This window comes from Eschscholzia californica, unplaced genomic scaffold (assembly GCF_041429995.1).
Source record: "Eschscholzia californica isolate CP2 unplaced genomic scaffold, dmEscCali1.0.p SCAF_4, whole genome shotgun sequence".
Classification (NCBI taxonomy): Eukaryota; Viridiplantae; Streptophyta; class Magnoliopsida; order Ranunculales; family Papaveraceae; genus Eschscholzia; species Eschscholzia californica.
The window spans coordinates 14,731,907-14,753,293 of NW_028238461.1; the positions used below are offsets into that span (position 1 = coordinate 14,731,907).

General features: G+C 36.0%; 2 protein-coding genes and 1 pseudogene across 3 annotated transcripts; all 3 read left to right on the plus strand.

Annotated features, from left to right (window-relative positions):
* Positions 1–2,009: 2,009 nt before the first annotated feature.
* Positions 2,010–13,390, plus strand: LOC147543035 (uncharacterized). Its single transcript, XM_086634633.1, has 2 exons — positions 2,010–2,037; positions 11,600–13,390. The coding sequence occupies exons 1-2, from the start codon at positions 2,010–2,012 to the stop codon at positions 13,261–13,263; spliced, it is 1,692 nt and encodes a 563-aa protein (XP_086490759.1). The 3' UTR covers positions 13,264–13,390.
* Positions 7,925–13,390, plus strand: LOC147543036 (uncharacterized; annotated as a pseudogene). The gene is made up of 6 exons (XR_015223391.1): positions 7,925–8,227; positions 9,364–9,513; positions 9,630–9,887; positions 9,975–10,235; positions 10,515–10,855; positions 11,256–13,390. The product of XR_015223391.1 is annotated as an uncharacterized LOC147543036 (transcript).
* A 6,205-nt stretch (positions 13,391–19,595) lies between these two features.
* LOC147543037 (uncharacterized) lies at positions 19,596–21,014 on the plus strand. The gene is made up of 4 exons (XM_086635365.1): positions 19,596–19,860; positions 20,063–20,465; positions 20,682–20,928; positions 20,985–21,014. The coding sequence occupies exons 1-4, from the start codon at positions 19,596–19,598 to the stop codon at positions 21,012–21,014; spliced, it is 945 nt and encodes a 314-aa protein (XP_086491491.1).
* The last annotated feature ends 373 nt before the right edge of the window (positions 21,015–21,387 follow it).

A 21,387-nucleotide genomic window follows, 5' to 3' on the forward strand; every position in this document is an offset into this window, starting at 1 on the left:
GTGGCACTCGTGAAGTTGTCGACTCCGTCATAGGAGACTCGCAAGAAGTTTCTTGAAGTGTCATAAATCATAACCTATATATACGATAAGATCATAGAACTAATACATCCATGCAATAACATCCCATTTTAGTAGGGTATCAAATCTAGATCCACACTTAATTAGTCCAATAGTTATACGTATTATACTTGGATCGATTAACAAAACCACAAGTTTCGGTAAATCAACTCAACGTAAAATGAGATGTCTCAGAATAGCCCCACATGAATGGAGAAGTCCTCTCACAAAGTATGAATACATTGACCCCTAAGATCTTATGTACTACTAATCTATTGTACTAAGTTATGATACTTATCTTAATACATGTGAGACTACCTCAGGGAGACAAGGAAAAGGATGAATGGTCCTTTTCAACTTCCCATTGTACAATGTTTGCTTAAGGTGAAACCCAAACTATCTTTTACTATTATTGATGACTAAGATATCCAACTATCCTTCTCCTTTTCACAAACCCCTTTTCCTAAACAAGAAGAAGAAAGTGTGAGAATGTTGGTTGTTGAGTTGCCATATTAACCAATGGCTTTTCGGTGGCCATTGTCAAACACACGCAAACAAGAAAGAGATCGTAATTTTAAATATTTGGACTTCGTTATAACGATCTTGTCAGAGTTCATAAATTAGATGAACTAGGACTGATAAAAAAATAGCTAGACGACCTTCGGTTGGGCTAACCAAGTCAAAAGACTCAAAACCACACCGAACCAAACAGGTGAAAAGTAAATAAAATTCTCTCTTCGTCTTTTAATCATGGGTTGCGTGGCTGATTTTTTTTTTTCAAATTTATCCTTTCCTTTTCAGGTTTTTTTTTAATTCATTATCGAATCTCATTGACCTAACTCGTCCAATAACCATGTTTCGACTCATGTCTCAAGTCAGATTTCAAATCTATGTTTGAAAATGAATAATGGAGACATTTTTTTTTATTCAAACATTGTGTCTTAAGATCATGGCACTTATAATTAAAATACAATTATTAATAGCTAGCTAGGTTTACAAGAAAGAAACAAAAGAAATAAAATAAAATTTTGTTACCCATGAATGAATGATTGGAGCGTCTAACTGCTAGCACAATTATTATTACCTGCATGTATAAAGATTGGAATAGCAATGATCACAATCATCAGATATAACACAGGATGGGTTGGAAATCAAAGATTGTATCAGATGGGCCTCATTATCCTTTTCATTTTTTATTTCTCCCCTTTTAGGTGATGTGTGTTGTTATCATCATACTTAATACTATATAAAATACATATACATATACATATATATATATTTTGAGTTTTTCTTTTCTTTATTCGAAAAGATATTTTGAGTTTTTCTCTTGATAGGTCGATAATAGTCTATAAATTTAACGAGTAATTCATGTTACGAGACATTGACTACATATCTAACAAATAGACATTGTTATTTGGGGATTGAAGATTTGGGGTCTGAAATAGTTAATAAAATCCATAATTGTTCGTGAAGATTTACGATTCTTTATAAAATCAATGTCATATTTAAGAAAAAAAAGATTATTATTCATTTATGTAAGCAAAAAAATAAAATACAACAAAAGCACTTGTTTGTAGTAGACATATTTTAATTCAAATACTACAAAAGCAAATATATACAAAAAAAAAAAAAAGAAAAAAAAAAGAGATTATTTTAAGAGCTCAATAATGTTGATATTGTCACGCTTTTGATATACAAAAATATATTAATTATTAGTCTTTTTCTTTCTTATTGATTTACAGAATTCTTATACTCTGTATACCCTACAACTTTTTAGGAATTAATTTGATGCATTCTCATGTTTATTTTTCTATCTATTAAACATTTGTTTTAATTTAATTTAACATCTATTTTTTTTTTAATGTGGTTGTTGACAAAAGAACTTTTATTTATCAAATAAAGATATGCATGGCTGGAAGTAGCCAATCAGGATGAGAGATTTTAGCCTGTAAATGAATAAGAATTTGGAATCCATTTTAAGTTTTATTTAAATATTTAATTATTATTATTATTATTATTTATTTTGTGAAAATGACTTTCTCATCTTCATTAAGAATACAACTTTATAGGTATGTAACAAGGAATATGTCTACTATATGTCAATTGACATTAATCTATACTCACATTTATGTCTCTTTCATTCAAGAGTAAAGTATCAAAATGAATTATTCTTTCTCTTTTAATGACACTTAAATTACACCTTTCCACCAAGTTGACCAAATAGTGAATTACCAACAGCTTTTCTTCTTCTTCTTCTTTTGTCTTTCATATTTGGTACTTGAATCTTCTTATCTTCACTCATGAATAAACATAAGGTGCACAAACATGAAAGCAGACATACATTGTAGTTGAGTGTTTTCGCCGAGACGATGCCAACTGACAAAATACTGAGCACTAAGAACTTGGTACATGAAATTTTTCGACTCGTCAAAGAACTCAACTTGTTAGAGAGAATTCAACTGAACTCTTTTTTTGTTGTTGAAAGTAGAATTCAATTGAACTCCCTCATTAGTTTTAAATTCCAAATCTAACGAGTAGATCGAATTTCGTTCAGAAAGAAACAATAACATACCTTGAATCATATGAATTAATTGGAGGTTACAACTCAACCATTGACAAAAGTCCAAGTCTTCTTAATTGAAACCCAGACTCAATTAAACAACTCGGGCAATGTTTGGTGCATGGAATATGTGATTATCAGGAAGATGCATGTGTCGTTGTGTACTCTCATAAGTAGAGAATCGTGTAATTGTCGATATTGAAGCCTTTTAGGAGATTCGTAGAGCCTTGCTCAGGAACATTAATATTCTGTACTCGTGGGGTTTAGGCATTGGTGTTGGACAAAATCGATATCTAAGGATTGGATTATTACAAATGATGAATAAAAGTTCCACAGTTATCCATTCTATTTGGATTTTAATAATGAATAAAAAATTAACTCTTGGTTGGAATGGTTATCCAGTTTGTTTCTACTCTTTATGTTTCGAATTCGAGGCAGAGATACTATCTTACATTTCTTAAAAAATTAGTGAAAAACTTACTGCTAGTAGTTATTTGGTTCCCGTTCATCTATGAAACTTGGCTCTCTCAATCACCCAGAAGAAATTATTTTCTTAGGAGGAAAATTAGGGAAATGTTATATACACTTATCGTTTTTACCTGATACACTCACGTTTAAACCTATTTTTACCCAAGCACACTCACTTTTCTTTTGTACATACATGTTGGTTGAATGTCTTGACCAGTTTCAGTTGGTAAAATGAAACAAATTCAATATTCAACTTATCGAAAAGATGAAACCATGAGTAACATAAAGCGCCAGCGCAGTTATACCGACAAATAGCAGAGAGAAACATATGAAGAATTTTGGTAAGTTTCCGTCGGTAAGATGAAATCATTGTTATACTCAAACTATCGGAAAGATAAAATCAATGTGTAGCATAAGATATTGATACAATCCTACCGACAGATAATAGAAAACAACTGCTGATGTCAAAAAATGACCTTCCGTTATATCAGCATGAAAAAGGGAGTTGATGCATGACAACGTCCGTTATGATGGTATATTATGTTATGTGAGGTAAGATTCCTGCGTCTGTTCCTGCTTCAAGCTCTGGCTCTCCGTTCCTTGCTCCTGCTCCTTGCTCCAAGCCCCTGATCTTCGAGCTCCTGATCTCCAAGCTCCTGTTCGCCTGATTCCTGAGGGGGGGAGAAACCTGCAAAGGGTTTGAAAACCGCTCCGATGCTCAAGACAGTTAGGGTGCTCTTTGCAGTAAAAGAATTAAATATTGATTGATCCTTTTGGGGGCGAGTTGTGAGAACTCTAAGTGTTTCTTCTAGGGTTTCTGGGGGTAAAAGACGATGCTCCAGATTGTCTTTTGGAAGATGATGTGGGGGGCCTTTTATAGGCTTACGAGGTGGCGGTCTTTGCCTTTGAGGGAAACTTCCCCTTTGTGTTTATCTCGGATTCGGGATAGATGAAAGTTCCTATGTTCAAGGATCTTCAATTGATATCCTACCGATGTGATAGATCTCCCAGGAGAAGTTTCCTCCTTTAGACGCGTGGAGTCCAAACTTGCTTAAACACTTCAAGATCTGTTAGCCGACTAGGATCTTTAAGGTATTTCGGGTTTAAGTCGGTAGGTTGCTAGTGCGCTTCTGCCTTCCCAGTTTTGGGTGTAAGGCGTCGACCGAACCAATGTGGACCCCCCTCATTCCTTTGGAGACCCCATGGCCGATCTGTTCATGCCGAGGGCGTAACAGGGCTGGTTTCCTCTAGCCGACTGCCGACCTACCAGTTAGGGGAGTGTGTAGCGGATCGTCAAGGGTTCAGCGGTCCTGCTGCCTTAAGCCGGGTTGACCCGTTGGACTTCAGGTCTTAGTCAACGTCTGGACATTTTATGCATCATCAGCAACATTTGAAGAGAATTTTGATAAATTTTCATCGGTAAGATAAAACCGATATGTTCCATTACATATGGGTAACTTTGCGCCGCCCTATAATAAAATTTGATGGACGGGTACCTCTAATTGATTACCTTTATGAAGTTTTTGGCTTTTCAAGAAAAACACCACTTTAACCGAAAGAAAAAGTTACAATAAAGATTCATGAGATGTTTCCATAGTACTTTTTAGTGGGTGATTCTTCGATGTATAATTTTTATTAGGATCAAAATAAGAATGTAAAGTTTATGCCTTTTTTCATGATTTTCACCGTTAAAACACCAATAACAACTTTAATAATTTGAATATGATCTTAGAGGACCAACAACCCTTGGTTGGAGTGGTAAGGGGTTTAGTATTCCACTTTAGAGGTCAAGGGTTCGAGGCTGACAATTAAAAAATATATGATCTTAAAGGAAGATAATTGTTTGATTTCAGGATGTTTCTACAGACGAAAAATTCGAAGTGGTGTGGTCTGAGTGAAGTTAATGGAAGAATTAGTGGAGGTATTTCTAGGTTTTGGGAGTGATGAAAGATTTTAAGTGTTTTTTTAATCATCTTGACCAATATTGGCTTAGTAGTAGGGGTGATTGGGCGATCAACGGTTGGATAATCGACTTTTTCACCCTATCCAGAGGCCGAACCGAAGATTTCGGTTATTAAAAATTTCAATCCGAGCCAAACCGTTCATGGTTTGGTTTAGTTCGGTTGGATAGCCAAACCACCCGTTACATATTACCATGAGTAAAATTTTGAATTTTCAGGCTTATATACCTGCTGCAATCTTGGCATCTTGCTAACGAACCGACCGCTTGCGTCCAATGCAACGCGATCGAATGGATGGTATTCATCCTTCGTGTGCGCTTCATGTATCTTTTAGAAGGGCTCGATAGCGTCCCCTTGGACGACCCTAAATCAACTCACGTCGAGCACAAGGTGGGGTGTCTCAATTCTCTCTAACTAATAACCAATCGCCTCATCTGTTGGGCCGATTTTGGAACAAATCCGAATAATCAAGTTCCCTTCGCGATTTTGAGGTAGATCCAACGCTCCACAAGGTTGAAGACTAAGATTGTCCCTAATGATTGTACCCATTTGTTTCCTATAAATTGAACCCAAAATAACTCTAAATTCCAGTCCATTTCTCCTACAACACCAAGAGTTTTACATTCTTGTGCGTCAAGAATATCAACTCTGAGAAAAATGACAAAAACATTTTAGTGTGTCTAGAATAGCACCTCAGTGGAAATGCCAGTTGGATTCCATTAACTTTCTTCCTCTCTTCTGAGTACGTTAAACTTTCCACGGGTGTTTGGAATATAAGTCTTAATTCGCAAGATGGAATTAAGAGCGTGAAATCAAAGGCATTCTAATATGTCTGAAATACGGAATCAAGAGCACTATAGTATATCTAAAATCTAAAAACAAGAGCTTTCTAGTCCATCTATAATGTAAAAAGAAGAGTATGCAACCGAATCTATAACTTGGAGTCTAGAGCATTCGATTGGCTTATAAAACAAAAGTGAAGTCATGACTTATCAAGAAATCAAGTCAAAAGTGTAGAAGGTCAAGTCAAGGAGTTCATATTGCTTACGTAGGTTCGTCCGCTTTCAGAATCATGAAGTACCGTCACTGATGAAAAATAGTTTAGACTAAAATCTCATACCAATGTTTTCATAATAACAATTAGGTAAGTGGTTGAGGGGGAATTCAAGTGACGTCAATAGATGAATATTTCTCTTTATGAACAAAATCTTTGACCTCGACATACAAATATTATTGCTACAATAATCAAACAAGTCCAAATTTTAAGAAAGAAAAATCATAACGCAAAAGCATTTTTTTTGTAGTATTAGATACAAATTTCGCTATTAATTATTTACAGTTGCGTTAATTTTGATTTTGATAAAACAAAATAATGATTAATTCTTACTTATTCTAGGTAGCTTTTTGTCATCATCTAAGCGAAGATAGTTATAAACTTTCTATTAATTATTTACACTATTATAAATAGTATGTTAACGAGTTGTTCACGAGTAATTTGGAATACACTAAAGAATGATCAAGCTCGACTCGTTTACATAAATGAGCATGATTTTAGACTCGTGTTAAGCCCGTACTCGTTAATCTTCGAATCGAGCAGGAACAATAGTCGAATCAAGGTCGAGCAACTCGTTAAAAGCTCAACTCGAGTACATCCCTGTTTTTGGATTTGCCAAATGCAAGAAAAAAAATGTATAGTTGGCTTATTCATTTGTAATATTTTTCTAACACATTTCTTTCAAAATCTCATATTTTTTGTGCATTATCTAAATCGTTCTCAACACTCTGTAATATTTTGGGTTATTTCTCTAATGACCCCCAACTTTGTGACCAGCTTCCTGCCTGGCCCCATACGTTACAAGAAATACCCATATGACCCCCTAGTCGTTGTTACCGTCAGAAAACTGTGAAATCACACATTTCACTTCCGGAAATGCCCTTCCGTGTTGTCAGGCGTGCCTGACAACCACCCCCCGTCAAATCGATGCATTAAATGCCACGCAGCCTGTCAAATCGAATTAAATACCATACGTCATTCAGATTTCTTTCCCCCATGCCCGCCGTTTCTTGGAAAGACAACGACTCTCCTTCGCCTTCACCTACCCACCCAGATATTTAACTTTCTTCTTCTTCTGGTTCATTCTCTCTCTGACTCTTATCTCTTCTCTCTCTAAAACTCTGCTTCATTCACCATACTTTATTCTTCTTATTCTCATCTGATTTTCCCCAAAATCCTTCCATGGACGACAAATACGAACCCCTTAATCCAATAGAAGATCTGATCGATGTTCAGGTTCACTACGGTGGTTATTTTCCAGATGACAGCGATTGGAACCATATTCACTACACACTGTACTTTGTTGTTCATCGCCACCACCCATGTCTTCTTTTTTTGATCTTCTCATGAACCAGTCTTTAATGGTGATGAAGATGGAGACAGAGAGTTAAGCTTGTTGTTGGGAAAGATGAAATAAATAGAGGAGAGAGATAAGATGAAGAAATAAATAGAGAGAGAGGGATTAAATCTTGTGTTGGAATTGACAAAAAGGTGAATCTAGGCATTTAATGCATCGATTTGACGGGGCGTGGTTGTCAGGCACGCTTGACAACACGGAAGGGCATTTCAGGAAGTGAAATGTGTGATTTCACGGTTTTCTGACGGTAACGGCGACTAGAGGGTCATATGGGTATTTCTTGTAAAGTAAGGGGCCAGGCGGGAAGCTGGTCACAAAGTTGGGGGCCATCAGGGAAATAACCCTAATATTTTTTATCATTAACTTGGGCTGGTTAATATTTTCTGTGCATTTTTATATCCAAGAAGACTAAACCCTTCAATTATAAATGTTTGGATTCGTTAACTTGGGCTCTGTTCAGTCATTCATATGAGAAAACACAAAAACTCTTAAAAATGGTGACAACCTTTGATGTTTATCTTCCAAAATCTCGTCTTTTGCACAACTCTCATCAATTAATAAGAAACCCAAATTCTTCTTTTCTAAGCGGATCCAATTTTGAGTGTTTTTTTCTCAATAATTAAACATTATAAACAAGAGAAGAACTCAGACCAGTTTGATTATTGCTTCAGCTAATAACAATAACAGTACTAGTAATATTAGTAATGGCAGGTTTTATCTGAATTTCACTGGGTTTCCTTTTCCTCAATAGAAGCACAATAAGAACTGAGGTTAGCTACTTTCCCCATTTTCAGATTCTTGTTTTTAAACTTTGGGTTGTTGTAATTTCTTGAAATTTTGTTGAATAATTCACAATAAGAGAAGTTAAGTTTAGGTTGTTTGGTTATGGTTGGTTTTGGTTTTGTTTATTGAACTTGGGTTGTTTAATTTGATAATTTGATAATCAAGAGTTGGACTTTTGTGTGGTGTGACTTAGGTTTATCTATGTAATATCATTTGATGGTTTGATTGGTTTCTGTTCGTTTGCTATTGAAGACATGAGTGGATTTGTGTTGGTAATTTGTCTATTTGAAGATCATTTCTTTATATAGACTCATTTTCCTTTTTTAGGCACTTAGATTAAGAATCTTTATTTAGACTGGTGAAGAGTTGGTGAAAATACTCTAAAGGATGTAAGAAACTAATGAAGATATTAAACACCCTATTTTAGGGTTAGTAGTTTGGAATAGCCCATTGGTACCACAAACTTAACAGGGTATCAGAGTTAGGCCCACACGTGATAGGTTTGAAAATCACACTACTCCACATCACTTGAGAAGAAAAAAAAACGTGTTAGGCTCAAAGAATGCCACACGTGAGGGGGCGTGTCGGAATTGTCTCACATGGGAAAAGGGTGATCTACTAAGAATGTAATGTTCGAGTCCTCTCCCATCATTGCCAATTGCCTTTGAGTTGGATGACCACAAACTTAATAGGTTGATTTTGCTATTCAGATTCTTGGTGGATCTGCTTCTATCTTAAGCTGCTAATAGGATATGGTAATTGAGTCTCCCGCAGAGCTGAGGTACTTGATTAATCGGATCAATACTCACTCGGAGTACTCAAACTAGCTCATCGACACTCCGTAAGGCTCATGTCGACTTGAGAAGGTCGTTTCAAATCTAGGTAACTAAACTCGTGCTATATGTTGGGTTCTTACCCATTTGGTTTTCAGCATTTCAACCCCTAATGTTGATTTCACGATAAATCGAAATTGAGTTACTAAAATTGTGTTCTTTGGGGTTTACTTTTTCAAATTTATAGATGTCTTTGAATTACTAGGAAGAGAAAGACTATTAACATTATCGCAGTCATCGCCAGCGGTACTATAACTTGCTAAGTCACTTTCTAATTATGTCCTCCAAAGGTTGTTAAAGATTGTATATGGCTTTCCGAACAAGAACAAGCTCTGGGATTCAGCAACGTATCTACGAATATCCGATTGACGGTCATCAAGTTAAAGTCTCGAGGCCTGTGGATTCACGCTCCTATTGCTCCAACCAAGGAGTGCATTCAGGTCTTCTATTCTTCTTACATTCTCTTCTTTTCATACACTAAACTTTTAATCATACCAAATCTCGAGTTCTTTATCCTTAAATTTTATCATTAGAAGTCCTTTCGGTCTGTCACCAGCTTGTGAAGGAGCTACGGGCACCCATGGAATTTATTGTGCTAACAACATTTACTTACGAGCACAAAATCTTTGTTGGCCCATTTTCTAGAAAATTCCCTAGAGCTCAAATATGGGTGGCGCCAAGACAATGCAGTCGGCCTCTAAATTTACCGCTTGAGTTTTGTGGGATATGTCGTTCCAAATCTTGATAGATGAAGATTTGTCAACTCCTTGGGGCACTGAGATCGAGCAAGAAGTTCTTAGCTCCCCAGAAGTTGGTAAGCTTAGCAGTTCATTTTGGTCGTAATTTTCAATTATCTTAGTTTATCGATCATATTAATCAATTTCGACATGCCATATTTCAGGAATTGGGCCTTATGTGGAGGTAGCATTTTATCAAAAAAAAAAAGCATTTTATCACAAGCGAACAAGAACTCTACTTGTAACCGATGCTGTAATATTTGTACCTACTCAATCACCAGCATGTATTAGCAAAGAGTCTTTGTTAGCATCTGGAAAGAATGGTTTAGCCGTAAGGATACTTAATAAAGGACCAGATGTTCCTGAAGGACCCGTTGTTTTCTTTGAAGGACCCGTTGTTAACAATATGATGAATCGTCAAAAAGGTTCAATCTTTATATTCCATTGATTTATTTTTTGAAGTTTGTTCAGTTGCTCTGTAACTGGTGCATCTTTAGTTTAGTATCTAAGTGAAGTTTGGTTTTTGAAGCTCACTTTGGTTGAGTAGTAACACGTATGTCTTTCCATCGGAAAGACCAGAATTGGAATCTTACCGTTTCAAAAAAGAAAGAAGACAAGAATCTGAAAGTTTAGATAATGGGGTGCCAGCTATATCTTTTATTGAAGTCTGAATCTAACTGCAACGATATATTATTTGTTACAAGATGGGAGATCGAGAATGGTTCAAGAAATCTCGTTTCTTGGCCCGTCAAATCTCTTGGAGCCCAATGCTAGCTTTGCTCGGATGTCACATAGATTGATAGTCTCACCTATCATTAAGACATTGGTTTTCAGCAAGGTTCCTGAGAAGGTATACACATGTCTTTATATACGATTGATAAATTGCAGGTGAAAGATTAGATTGACAGGATAACAAGAGATTGGGTCTTCAAGAGAATAATTCCTGCACAAGCAGATCAGACTTCTTAGCTGCATTTGCTTTCCTCGATGACCTTTTAGAAGAACGTTATATAACGCACCCTTCTATTTCTCTTCTCTTTACTTTGTAAGTATCTTTTCATACATCGTAGTTATGCTTCTTTCTCCTGTTAAGAATGTCTTTCTTTTCTATTCTTTTTTTTTTTTCGAGAAATTGTAAATCTTGTCTAGTGAAACTTCTATTTTAGAAAGTTTGTTGCAAAAAAATTGTATTTCTGAAATATTTCTATTTTGTTTTGCACCTATTTTCTCTCTATTGGCTATTTACCCCTATTTTCTCTCTGTTTCTATTTTTATAAATAGAAACTTGTAAGTTTCCTATTTGTACTTTGTTTTAAATAAACCCTAACAAATACCTATATATATATATATGTCCAATGCAATTCCACCTTGTCTCATCATCATCATACGTTTAGAGTTCATTAAGGTGTTTTAGAAAGTCAACAAGATCACTCTAATTCTAGTAGTGTTTCCAAATTCCACCTAGTCTCGTATTTGTTGTTTATAACTTCAATTCCAACTTTGACAGAGAGAGAAAAAGTTAAGAAATTTGGAGTTTATTCAAGAAGTTTATTCAAGAAGTTCATCAAGAAGTTTATTCAAGAAGTTCATCAAGAAGTTTATTCAAGAAGTTCATCAAGAAGTTTATTCAAGAAGTTCATCAAGAAGAAGTTCATCAAGAAGTTTATTCAAGAAGTTCATCAAGAAGAAGTTTATTCAAGAAGTTCATCAAGAAGTGCATTAAGAAGAAGTTAAACAAGAAAAGGTCTTCAACATAAATCAATGGCAGAGGGTAATCAAGTAAGTCTAGCAATCGGGTATCGCTTTGATCCTGAAGATGACCAACTTATCAGTTACTATCTGAGGAGTAAAGTGTTAGGAGAAGCACTGGCACCTTTTATTGATCTTCTCATCTTTGAAAAAGATATCTATCTTACCGAACCGTCGAATATATTTGATGATTTAACTCGTCGTGGTTTCCATAACTACAACTACGATAGTAGTCAATATGATACTGACGATGAGAACAGCGGTGAAATCCGATATTTTTTCACTAAGCTTAAGAAGAAGTCGGAGAAGACTGCCAGAGTATCAAGAACCGCTGGGACAGGTACGTGGAAGGGACAAAGTAAAGGCAAGCCGATTCTCGACAGTCAAGGTAGGGAAATTGGAATGAAGAAGACTTTTTCATTTGAGGAGTCGAGTAATAAGTTATCAACAGAGTCTGCATCCAAAAGGAGGAAAACATCGTGTGCGTGGATTATGCAGGAGTATTCCCTGCCCGATACATTCCCCAACAATGATAGATATGTATTGTGTAAAATACGAAAAAAAGTGAAGGAGGGTAGTACGGTAGAAGAATTACCATTAACAACATTGACGAAACTGCCATGGTCGACTTCCTCCAACCCACTATCACAACCATCAACAAATTTAGATGAATCATCATTGTTATCATCTTTCCCAGTGAACATATCATGGGAACTATCAACTGAAAATCAGCCAATTCAAGATAACCAACTCTTAACAGATGCACCAACAGTTCTATTGAAGGATGATCACATGATAAACACAACAAGAGTGCAACCAGAATATGTTGTTGAGCAAGAAGCTGCTGATATTGGAGGTCCGGGGCTTCACTATTCGAACAATGCACCAGCACAACCAAGTGATTATTATTCTTTCGGGGAAGAAACTGCTGAAGTATTTGGAGGTCCGGGGTTTCACTATTCAAACAATGCACCAGCACAACCAAGTGATTATTATTCTTTTGGGGGAGAAACTGCTGAAGTATTTGGAGGTCCGGGGCTTCACTATTCAAACAATGCACTCGCGCAACCAAGTGATTGTTATTCTTTCGGGGGAGAAACTGCTGAAGTATTTGGACGTCCGGAGCTTCACTATTCCAACAATGCACCATCACAACCAAGTGATTGTTATTCTTTCGGGGGAGAAACTGCTGAAGTATTTGGAGGTCCGGGGCTTCACTATTCAAACAATGCACCCGCGCAACCAAGTGATTATTATTCTTTCGGGGGTGAAACTGCTGAAGTATTTGGAGATCCGGGGCTTCACTATTCGAACAATGCACCAGCACAACCAAGTGATTGTTATTCTTTCGGGGGAGAAACTGCCGAAGTATTTGGAGGTCCGGGGTTTCACTATTCAAACAATGCACCCGCGCAACCAAGTGATTATTATTCTTTCGGGGGTGAAACTGCTGAAGTATTTGGAGGTCCGGGGCTTCACTATTCGAACAATGCACCAGCACAACCAAGTGATTGTTATTCTTTCGGGGGAGAAACTGCTGAAGTATTTGGAGGTCCGGGGCTTCACTATTTAAACAATGCACCCGCGCAACCAAGTGATTATTATTCTTTCGGGGGTGAAACTGCTGAAGTGATTGTTATCAACAACCGTATCCAGCACAAGGAATATCTCCTTCCAAATTCATCAACCCCTCTTTGTAAATAAATATACTTATTAGTTTCCTTTATTTGTGATTAGATTTCCTAATTGTTGTTTATTCCATTATGCTAATTTCCTCCTTTGTAAAGCTATAACTACATGAACAATCAATCAATAATTACCTTTGATTCAATTTGTTTGTGCTGGAGTTATTATTATTATTATTTTCACAAGAAATTCTTGAGAAACTGTGGAAATTTGTCAAATGGAAGAACTTATACTTACTGGTTATGGAACAATTACATATCCATGATTGCATGTTTTGACGCTTTGGAATGAAGAATCCATGAAGATGTGATGAATCTTCAAATTTTTTTGGAAAGTAGTAAAATTTCATCCCAATTTGATTAATAGCTACAGATAGAATCCAAGCTCCTTCAGTAATGACCTTAACCATGGTCTCACAAATACCATGACATATTTTCTATGAGAAATTGAGACAATATCTTTGGCTAGGCATGTCTTTCGTCTATCTATCTTTTCTAAATCATCACCAATATGTGAGGCATGCAAAAATTAGGAACAATAATTGTCCCATGAGGGGAATGTTGAGAAATAGTATGTAGTCTCACACGGGAGAAGGGCTATCTACCAACCAAGAAAATAGTGTATAGGTTCTATCCCCTCATAGCCAATTGGTTTTGAGTTGGATGACCACAAACTTAACATGGTATCTGAACTAGGGTCACACGTGGTAGGCTTAAAAGTCACACATGCTCCACGTCACCCAAAGAAAAAACATGTGTTAGGGTAACCAAGTCACACGTGATGGGGCGTGTGAGAATAGTCCCACATGGGAGAAGGGTTATCTGGTAACCAAAAATATAATGTATAGGTTCTCTCCACTTATAGTCAATTGTTTTGAGTTGGATGACCACAAACTTAACATGCATTACTTTGGTGGCAGTCATAGTTCTGCATTTATGTATTGGATCTGCCAAACCATGTTATTGGAGATTGTTTAAGTCCATACATGGACCTTTTAAGTTTGCAAACATTCCCTTCTTCCAAGTTGCACTCATGCCCAAATGTAGACTTCTTCTTTTAGCTCGCCATTTAGGAAAGTGTTCTTCACATCAAACTGGTGAAGTGGACATCCACAATTTGTAGACCACGCTAATAGAACTCTTATATATTCATCGTTGCCACTCAAATCCGATCTCGGAATGAATGAGACAATTATGTTTCAAATTTGAACAAAAAGCTTAGTTAAATGAGGGACTAAATAGACAAGTGTAGCATTTTGTTTGAGGGCCATAAGATAAAGCGCCGACTCTTGCTCACGAACCGATCGCACGCGTCCAATGCAACGTGATCGAGTGGATGGCATTCATCGTGCAGGCGCGCTTCGGGTATGTTTTAGAAGGGCTCAATCGCGTCCCCTCGGATGGCCTTAATGAAGCATATATCTGTTTGGTCTGAAGGAGTGTCCTTGACCAAGGTAACAATGCGATCAATTTATCAGCTAGGATAACGATGAACTCATCCTGAAGATCATCCAGTCCGGTCCAATTAGGGGTCGCAATGCTTTGCTAGAAGCCGCTTACGATCGTCGAATCACTTCGGTGATTCGCGGCTAACATAGACCGGATCCTACAACGGGTTACACATAAGAGTGGTAACTTGATCAAAGAGATTTGACTATACGGGGCTAGGCTAAAGATGGATGGGATCCAACTAGATAGGCCAAAAGGGTTCGAATGGCGATTCGGAACAAGATAGAAAGAACCGGGCTCGAAAGGGGTGCCCGGAGCAAGGCTCATTGGGCCGGCCATGTGATGGCCGACCAGGGTAAGTGGGCCCGCCAAGCCAAGCCCATAATGGGCTGCTTTGGCCGGCCACACCAATGGTTAAATCCCTTAATACCCAAAATACCAAAAGGGGTATTTTGGGTATTATCTTTTCTGTGGCCCGGAAAAATAAAAACCTAATTTGAATATGATTCTAATTAGAGTTTCTCTATTTAAGGGTCTTGTAGAGAACAGAAAAGGTGTGAAATTTTCTTATAGAGAAAATCATCTCTCTCGGACAACTTAGAGAGAGAGAGAAGTTGTAGAGAAAAGGCTCCCATTCTATCAACCTAGTCAAGAAGAAAGGTTCTTCTCAACCTTCCCTTAAGTTCTAACAGACATTAAGGAAGGGATATCAAGTTAACCTACTCGGTGTCTTAAGTAGAGGAGTTACACTTGAAGCTCTGGATCTTCAAACGCGAATTGGAAAGGTTTGAGGGAAAAACGCGATTAAGGTATTTATCCCTCTTCTAGTTCATTGATTAGTTCTTGTTTTATGATCCTGGATATCTAGTGTTAACATATGATGTTTGAGATTCCGCTTAGAACACTAGATTCTAGTCTTAGAGACGTGCAAAACCCAACAGTGACATCAAGAGTCGGTTGCATGAAACTAACTTTGACTAGACGAATTATAACCCAAAAGAAAAGAGCTTCAAGTCTTTCTAGAACACGCTTCTGGCATGATATACTTGAGGTGGTATATGAATATTCTTTATTATCCTCAGACCCAGTTTCGACGTGATACCCATTGCGGCGTATATCTTTGAAGCACAACAGATTCTTCAGGGATCTGGTCGAGTACAAAGCGCCGTCCATAATTAGTTTAGTACCACGAGGCAATATTATAGTAGCTCTTCCGGAGCCTTCTATAAGGCTTGATGAGCCGGCGATAGTAATCGCATTTGCCTCAAATAATTTTAAGGTCGAGAAATATTTTGTATTTCGAAGTATCGAATTTGTGGTGCCTCTGTCTGCTAGACAGGTATTTTCATCACTTTTAGATACGTTTCTTCCGGAATTCATACTTTTCACAAAATTACAGAATATAATATTGATAACTATTGTTAAAGAAAGTAAATAATTTACAATGCCAAAACTAAATAAACAAATAATAGTTAGATAAGTTAACATATTAGTTAATAAAATAAAATACATGATTAGATTGATTAACTCCTTCAGGGAGATAGTGGATCAAGCTCATGAGATTCATCTCTTTAGCTTCAGGCTTCAAAGATGCTTGATATAAATCCAGAAAGTGTTTTGCCGTACAAGAGGTACGGGACAAACAACTAAGCATTCTACAGCTGTGACAAGCTTCTTCCCGAACCTTCAGAGGGTTATTCACCTTATCATTCTTAGGTTCGGTACTACATAATGAGTTTCTCTCTGTTCCCACTTCAGGTGGTAAAGGTCTTGTATGTAATTTATTCCCCATTTATTCGTGTGGGATACATATTGGTGGTTTCTTCTAGAACCACGTTTCCTATTTGTAATTTTCTTTCCTTCTATGACCATTTCACAATATTGCAGGTGCTTCAAGCATAGCTGCAGACCCAGTAGGTCGAGATTCATGGTTGTATAACAACACCAGGTTGTTTTCTTCGTTTAAAACGAGACAACTAAGAAAATGAAAATACTTGAGAAAACGACGCTCTCGATATTGAGTCCGCAGGACTATATCCGAGGCGTGGAAATTGTTTAGTGTTGTCAATCACTTACTCATATGTAACAGTATTCCGAGGCGTGGAAAGTGTTTAGTGTTGTCAATCACTTACTCTTATGTAACAGTATATCCTCTTACACAAATCTAAATCTGTAACAGGAGATTAATATAGGTTAGTTATAAAAAAAACCAAGAATTTAAATGTATACCTTTCACCGGACAAAGTAACGGCTTAATTGTTCGATCTTTGGCGTCGACAAACGAGCAGAGTAACGGCTTAGTTGTTCGACTTGGAAGAACGAAGAAATAACGACTTCTCAGCTGACTAAAGACTCGTGCTGATAAAGTGATATAATGTAACGAACATAGAAGGAGATAAGTTTTAACACTATTATAATTACCTCAAAAAGGTTTCTCTACTAACACTTAAAGATATGTAAATAACTACGTGAAGGGAAAGGGAGAGAGAGGGACACAAAGTAGAAAGTGAAAATTGTAGTAACAACAGATGGGTATGAAGGAGTATATATATAGGGTATGAATGGGAGATGATATGGATGGCCTTAGTCGGTTTACTTCTAAACCAAAACCCCCACATTCCTTTTAACCAAAACCGCGTCTAATCCATAACCCAAAACAGTTACTAACTTCAGCCCAAGCAACAATTTAATTGGACCTTTTATCCCTAGAATCCAATTGGGTGATTTAGGAGGTAAGGTAGAAACCTATAGGCACCTCCAATACTCTGGGCAGCCACAACCTATATAATAGAAATAAATATTAGCGTGAAATATTTACGTTGTACGCCTTAACTGAAATAAGCAAAATAATAATTTGTAGACGAAAGTTAGTGTTATCAACTTCTTTTTTGATATCCTCTCGTTTTGAATTAGTAATATGAAAAAATTATGAAGATATATATATATTTATGTTTTTAAATAGGATGTTTGACTAAAAAGCGCATTAATTAAATTATTAATAAGCCCTAAAAAGCCTTATTTAAGTAGAAAAGTCAAAAAGGTAGGCAACACTAAAATAAGTTACTTTTTTGCTTATTTAAGTAGAAAAGTCAAAAAGTTAGTTTGGTGCGCAAAAATTACCGACTTCATTTAAGTTAAAATTTGACTTTCTTTTGAAGTTAAAATTTTTAGCTTTTGACTTCAAAATAAAGTAACGTTTTTTGGGTATATGGCCCAAAAAACTGACCCTAATAAGAGATTTAGTCCCCTCTAATCCCATAAAGGGTATAAAAACCAAAATAATTTTAGAAATAGATATCTAGTCCTTTTGGTTCAATCTAGAGAGCAAACACAAATCCCTAGAATAAATATACTTTATTAATACCCAGAATAACCTTTCTTAAATATCTAAACAGTTATAAGATCAAAATCAGTTAATATATTTTCCATTTTTATCTCAGTGTTTCTCTCTCCAATCACGTTTTATATTAAGCAATCGTGATCTTATCATAATAAGCAAGTTTTGTAACTGATATCGTATTGTTTATACTCATATTTCTCTCTCTCTCCCTTCATCTGATTCGAACGTAAATCCTCCATTAAAACAGAATCATTTGAGTTGCAGCAATCATAATCACCATTCTTAATCAGGTAAAATATTGATCTGATTATAACTTTCTTTGATTTTGTTTTAGTTTATGAAGATGTTGATTGTCTATCTACATCTTCCATTAAAGCAAAGAAATTGTTAAAACTTCATTAGAGCTAATCAAAATCAATTCCGTAAGTTTTAATCAGGTAAACAATCTTCTATTTAATGTTTCTGTTTCATATGGATATGAAATTAGGATTTTCTTTCTCTCTCTAAGGATCTATTGAATGATAGCTGGTTTGATGAATTAATTCTTCATTACTGAATTTTACAAATCCAGTTTAATACAGAAAGATTCAATCATCTAAAGATATGCAGATTAAGCTTAATGAGATTTGTACTTTTTGTTCAGATCCGGTTTTCAATCCGATTGGATAATTGAATCGTGTTTTTACCGTACGGTTCATCGTAACAGAATTATAAGTACATATAATTTATCATAAAGTATCAGATATTACTGTAAATCATGCAAACATCAGAACTTCAATGATTTTGAGTTTGTAAACACCATTTCATAATTCTCTAACAAATTATATATACTTTATCAGGCTTTTAATGAATGCTATATTATGGCTCATAAATTACCTGTTTGTAATACAACATTACGTATGCTTTAACATAAATCACTGTTCGTTTCTTTAACATAAAACATTCGCAATATTGTTGCACCTCATGATTGCTTTAGAAAAAATTATATATAATTTATTCTAATGTATACTTGATTTATCTTACATCAATATACTTTATGCAAAATTTATTTGTATTTATTATATTTTAACTTGTTATCACAGATGGATTTCCAGGCAAAATCAACAAATCAAATTAAGCAAATCAAATTGAAATCGGAGGGTTGGGATAAGATATTTACAAAAGTAGGACAGCTCTTTCCCGGTGGTGCCAAAGCATTTCGATATGCTCTTAGGCAATATAGTATTAACACAGGACATGATTTCAAATTCTTAAAAAATGATACAAAGCGTGTTACTGCTGTGTGTCCCGTGGAAGATTGCAAATGGAGAGTACATGGATCGGCACCATTAAAATGCAAATCGATGTTCATTTTGAAAGATTTGGAAATGAAACATGATTGTGCTGATTTCATTAAGAAGATCAAAAAACCCAAAATCAACAGTTCTTTTGTTGGTAAACTTATTCTTGATGATGTAACAAGAAGTTCAGATCATTCCACTAAAACTTTGAAGAACGATTTCTTGAAAAACTACGGCGTTCAACTTCCATATTACTACACTTATGAGGGGAAAAGAGTTGCAATGAACGAAACATTTGGCCAGGAAGGAGATTCATATGCAAAACTTAAATGGTATGCTGATGCCTTTTCACGTACAAATCCAAACAGCATAGTCCAATTAGAAATCGACGATGTTAGTCGTCGATTTCAAAGAATTTTTATAGCACCACATGCTTGTATGGCTGGATTCAAATATTGTAGACCTGTTATATACGTTGATGGAACCTTTTGCAAAACTCGTTTTAACGGTTGCATTCTAGCTGCTGTTGCTAAGGATGGAAACAATGGTTAGTTCCTAAACTCACATAAATACAATATATTATGTCTTCAGTTTGTATACTTTCTTATCATTATTCATAATTTTAATATTCCCTTTATAATTTAGCATAAAGTTTATAAACCCATTCTACATTACCTATGCTTTACGTCTAATTTAGACATATATGATTACATTATTGATGATTTATCTAACATAATTCGCAATTCCAGGTCTGTCTCCCTTTGCTTATGCTGTTGTTGACGCCGAGAATGACATTAATTGGGAATGGTTTTTAAGTCATTTACGCAATGCTGTGGATATAGAGAAGACATATACTTTTATTTCAGATCGTCACAACGGTATTATCAACGGTGTTAAGAAAATTTTCCCTACAGCAACCCATTCTTTTTGTGTTTGGCATCTAAGGAACAATCTCAATTTAAGACTCGCTAATGGAGCTCGAAAATCTAAGTTCTTTCAATCTTTGATTTTCAAGGCAGCCAGAGCTATTCCCGAGTCTGAGTATAATAATACTATTAACCAGATGATACAGATGGGTGGTTCCAAAGTTGCTGCATTTTTTCAATCCTTAGACCCTGCATCATGGGCAGATGCATTCTTCCCCGGTCCAAGGTTTGATCAATATAACTATACAAAATACATTGGTGCAAATCACATATGTTTGTTACTACATTTTTCATGATTTAGGATTTTGAAATCATACTATACCGACATTATGTATAATGTCAGATACATCATCGTAATTTGACTAATTGAATTATAATGTAAACACCTTTTATAATTCTTTAGATGATGATATAACTATATTATTTTGTTTTGTTCAAACAGGTACACAACAATAACTTCTCAACTATCGGAGTCCTTTAATAATCAAATCGGATATGCTCGTGTACTCCCAATTACAGCAATGTTGGATGCAATATGTACCCATATAATGAACAAGATGAATGTAGCACGTGAATTGTCAAAGAAGTGGACTACGTTCTTGTGTCCAACCATCACTGATCTTTTGAAATCTAAACATGATAGTGCAGCTACTTGGAATCATGCACAGGCTGCACCACTCATATTTGAGGTTTATTCTGATCCATCACATTGTGTTGATCTTCTAAATCTGACTTGTACATGTAGAAGGTGGCAGGTAGATGGGGTTCCTTGTGAGCACGCCATGTTGTGCATTAAAACTTTGGCTGACGATCAACAAGATTGTTTCTATGATCCTATATGGACAACTGAGTCTTATGTTAAGACTTACCAGGAACATATAATGCCAATCCCAAATTATGATGAGCCTCGTTCATTTGATGAAGAGTCAAAAACACTTCCACCGTTGATTCATCGTAGACCGGGTAGGCCAAGAACAGTACGGATCGAGAGCTCAGGGAACATTCCCAGGAAATTGAGGATATGTGGTAGGTGTAAACAACCTTCCTACCACAATCGCTCCATATGTAGGGTTAATATTTGATTTTATTTCTTCAGTTACAGTATAAACAATGTATCTCCGGTTCTTATTAATGACAAACAAATTGGA

Bases quoted from the DNA above. Each gene is read 5' to 3' on its own strand.
- LOC147543035 (XM_086634633.1), top strand. From the start codon at position 2,010: ATGAATAAGAATTTGGAATCCATTTTAA. The intron at 2,038-11,599 runs GTTTTATTTAAA...AAGTAAGTCTAG, and splicing joins GAATTTGGAATCCATTTTAA to CAATCGGGTATCGCTTTGAT.
- LOC147543037 (XM_086635365.1), top strand. From the start codon at position 19,596: ATGAACGAAACATTTGGCCAGGAAGGAGATTCATATGCAAAACTTAAA. The intron at 19,861-20,062 runs GTTAGTTCCTAA...TCGCAATTCCAG, and splicing joins TGCTAAGGATGGAAACAATG to GTCTGTCTCCCTTTGCTTAT. The intron at 20,466-20,681 runs GTTTGATCAATA...TTGTTCAAACAG, and splicing joins GCATTCTTCCCCGGTCCAAG to GTACACAACAATAACTTCTC.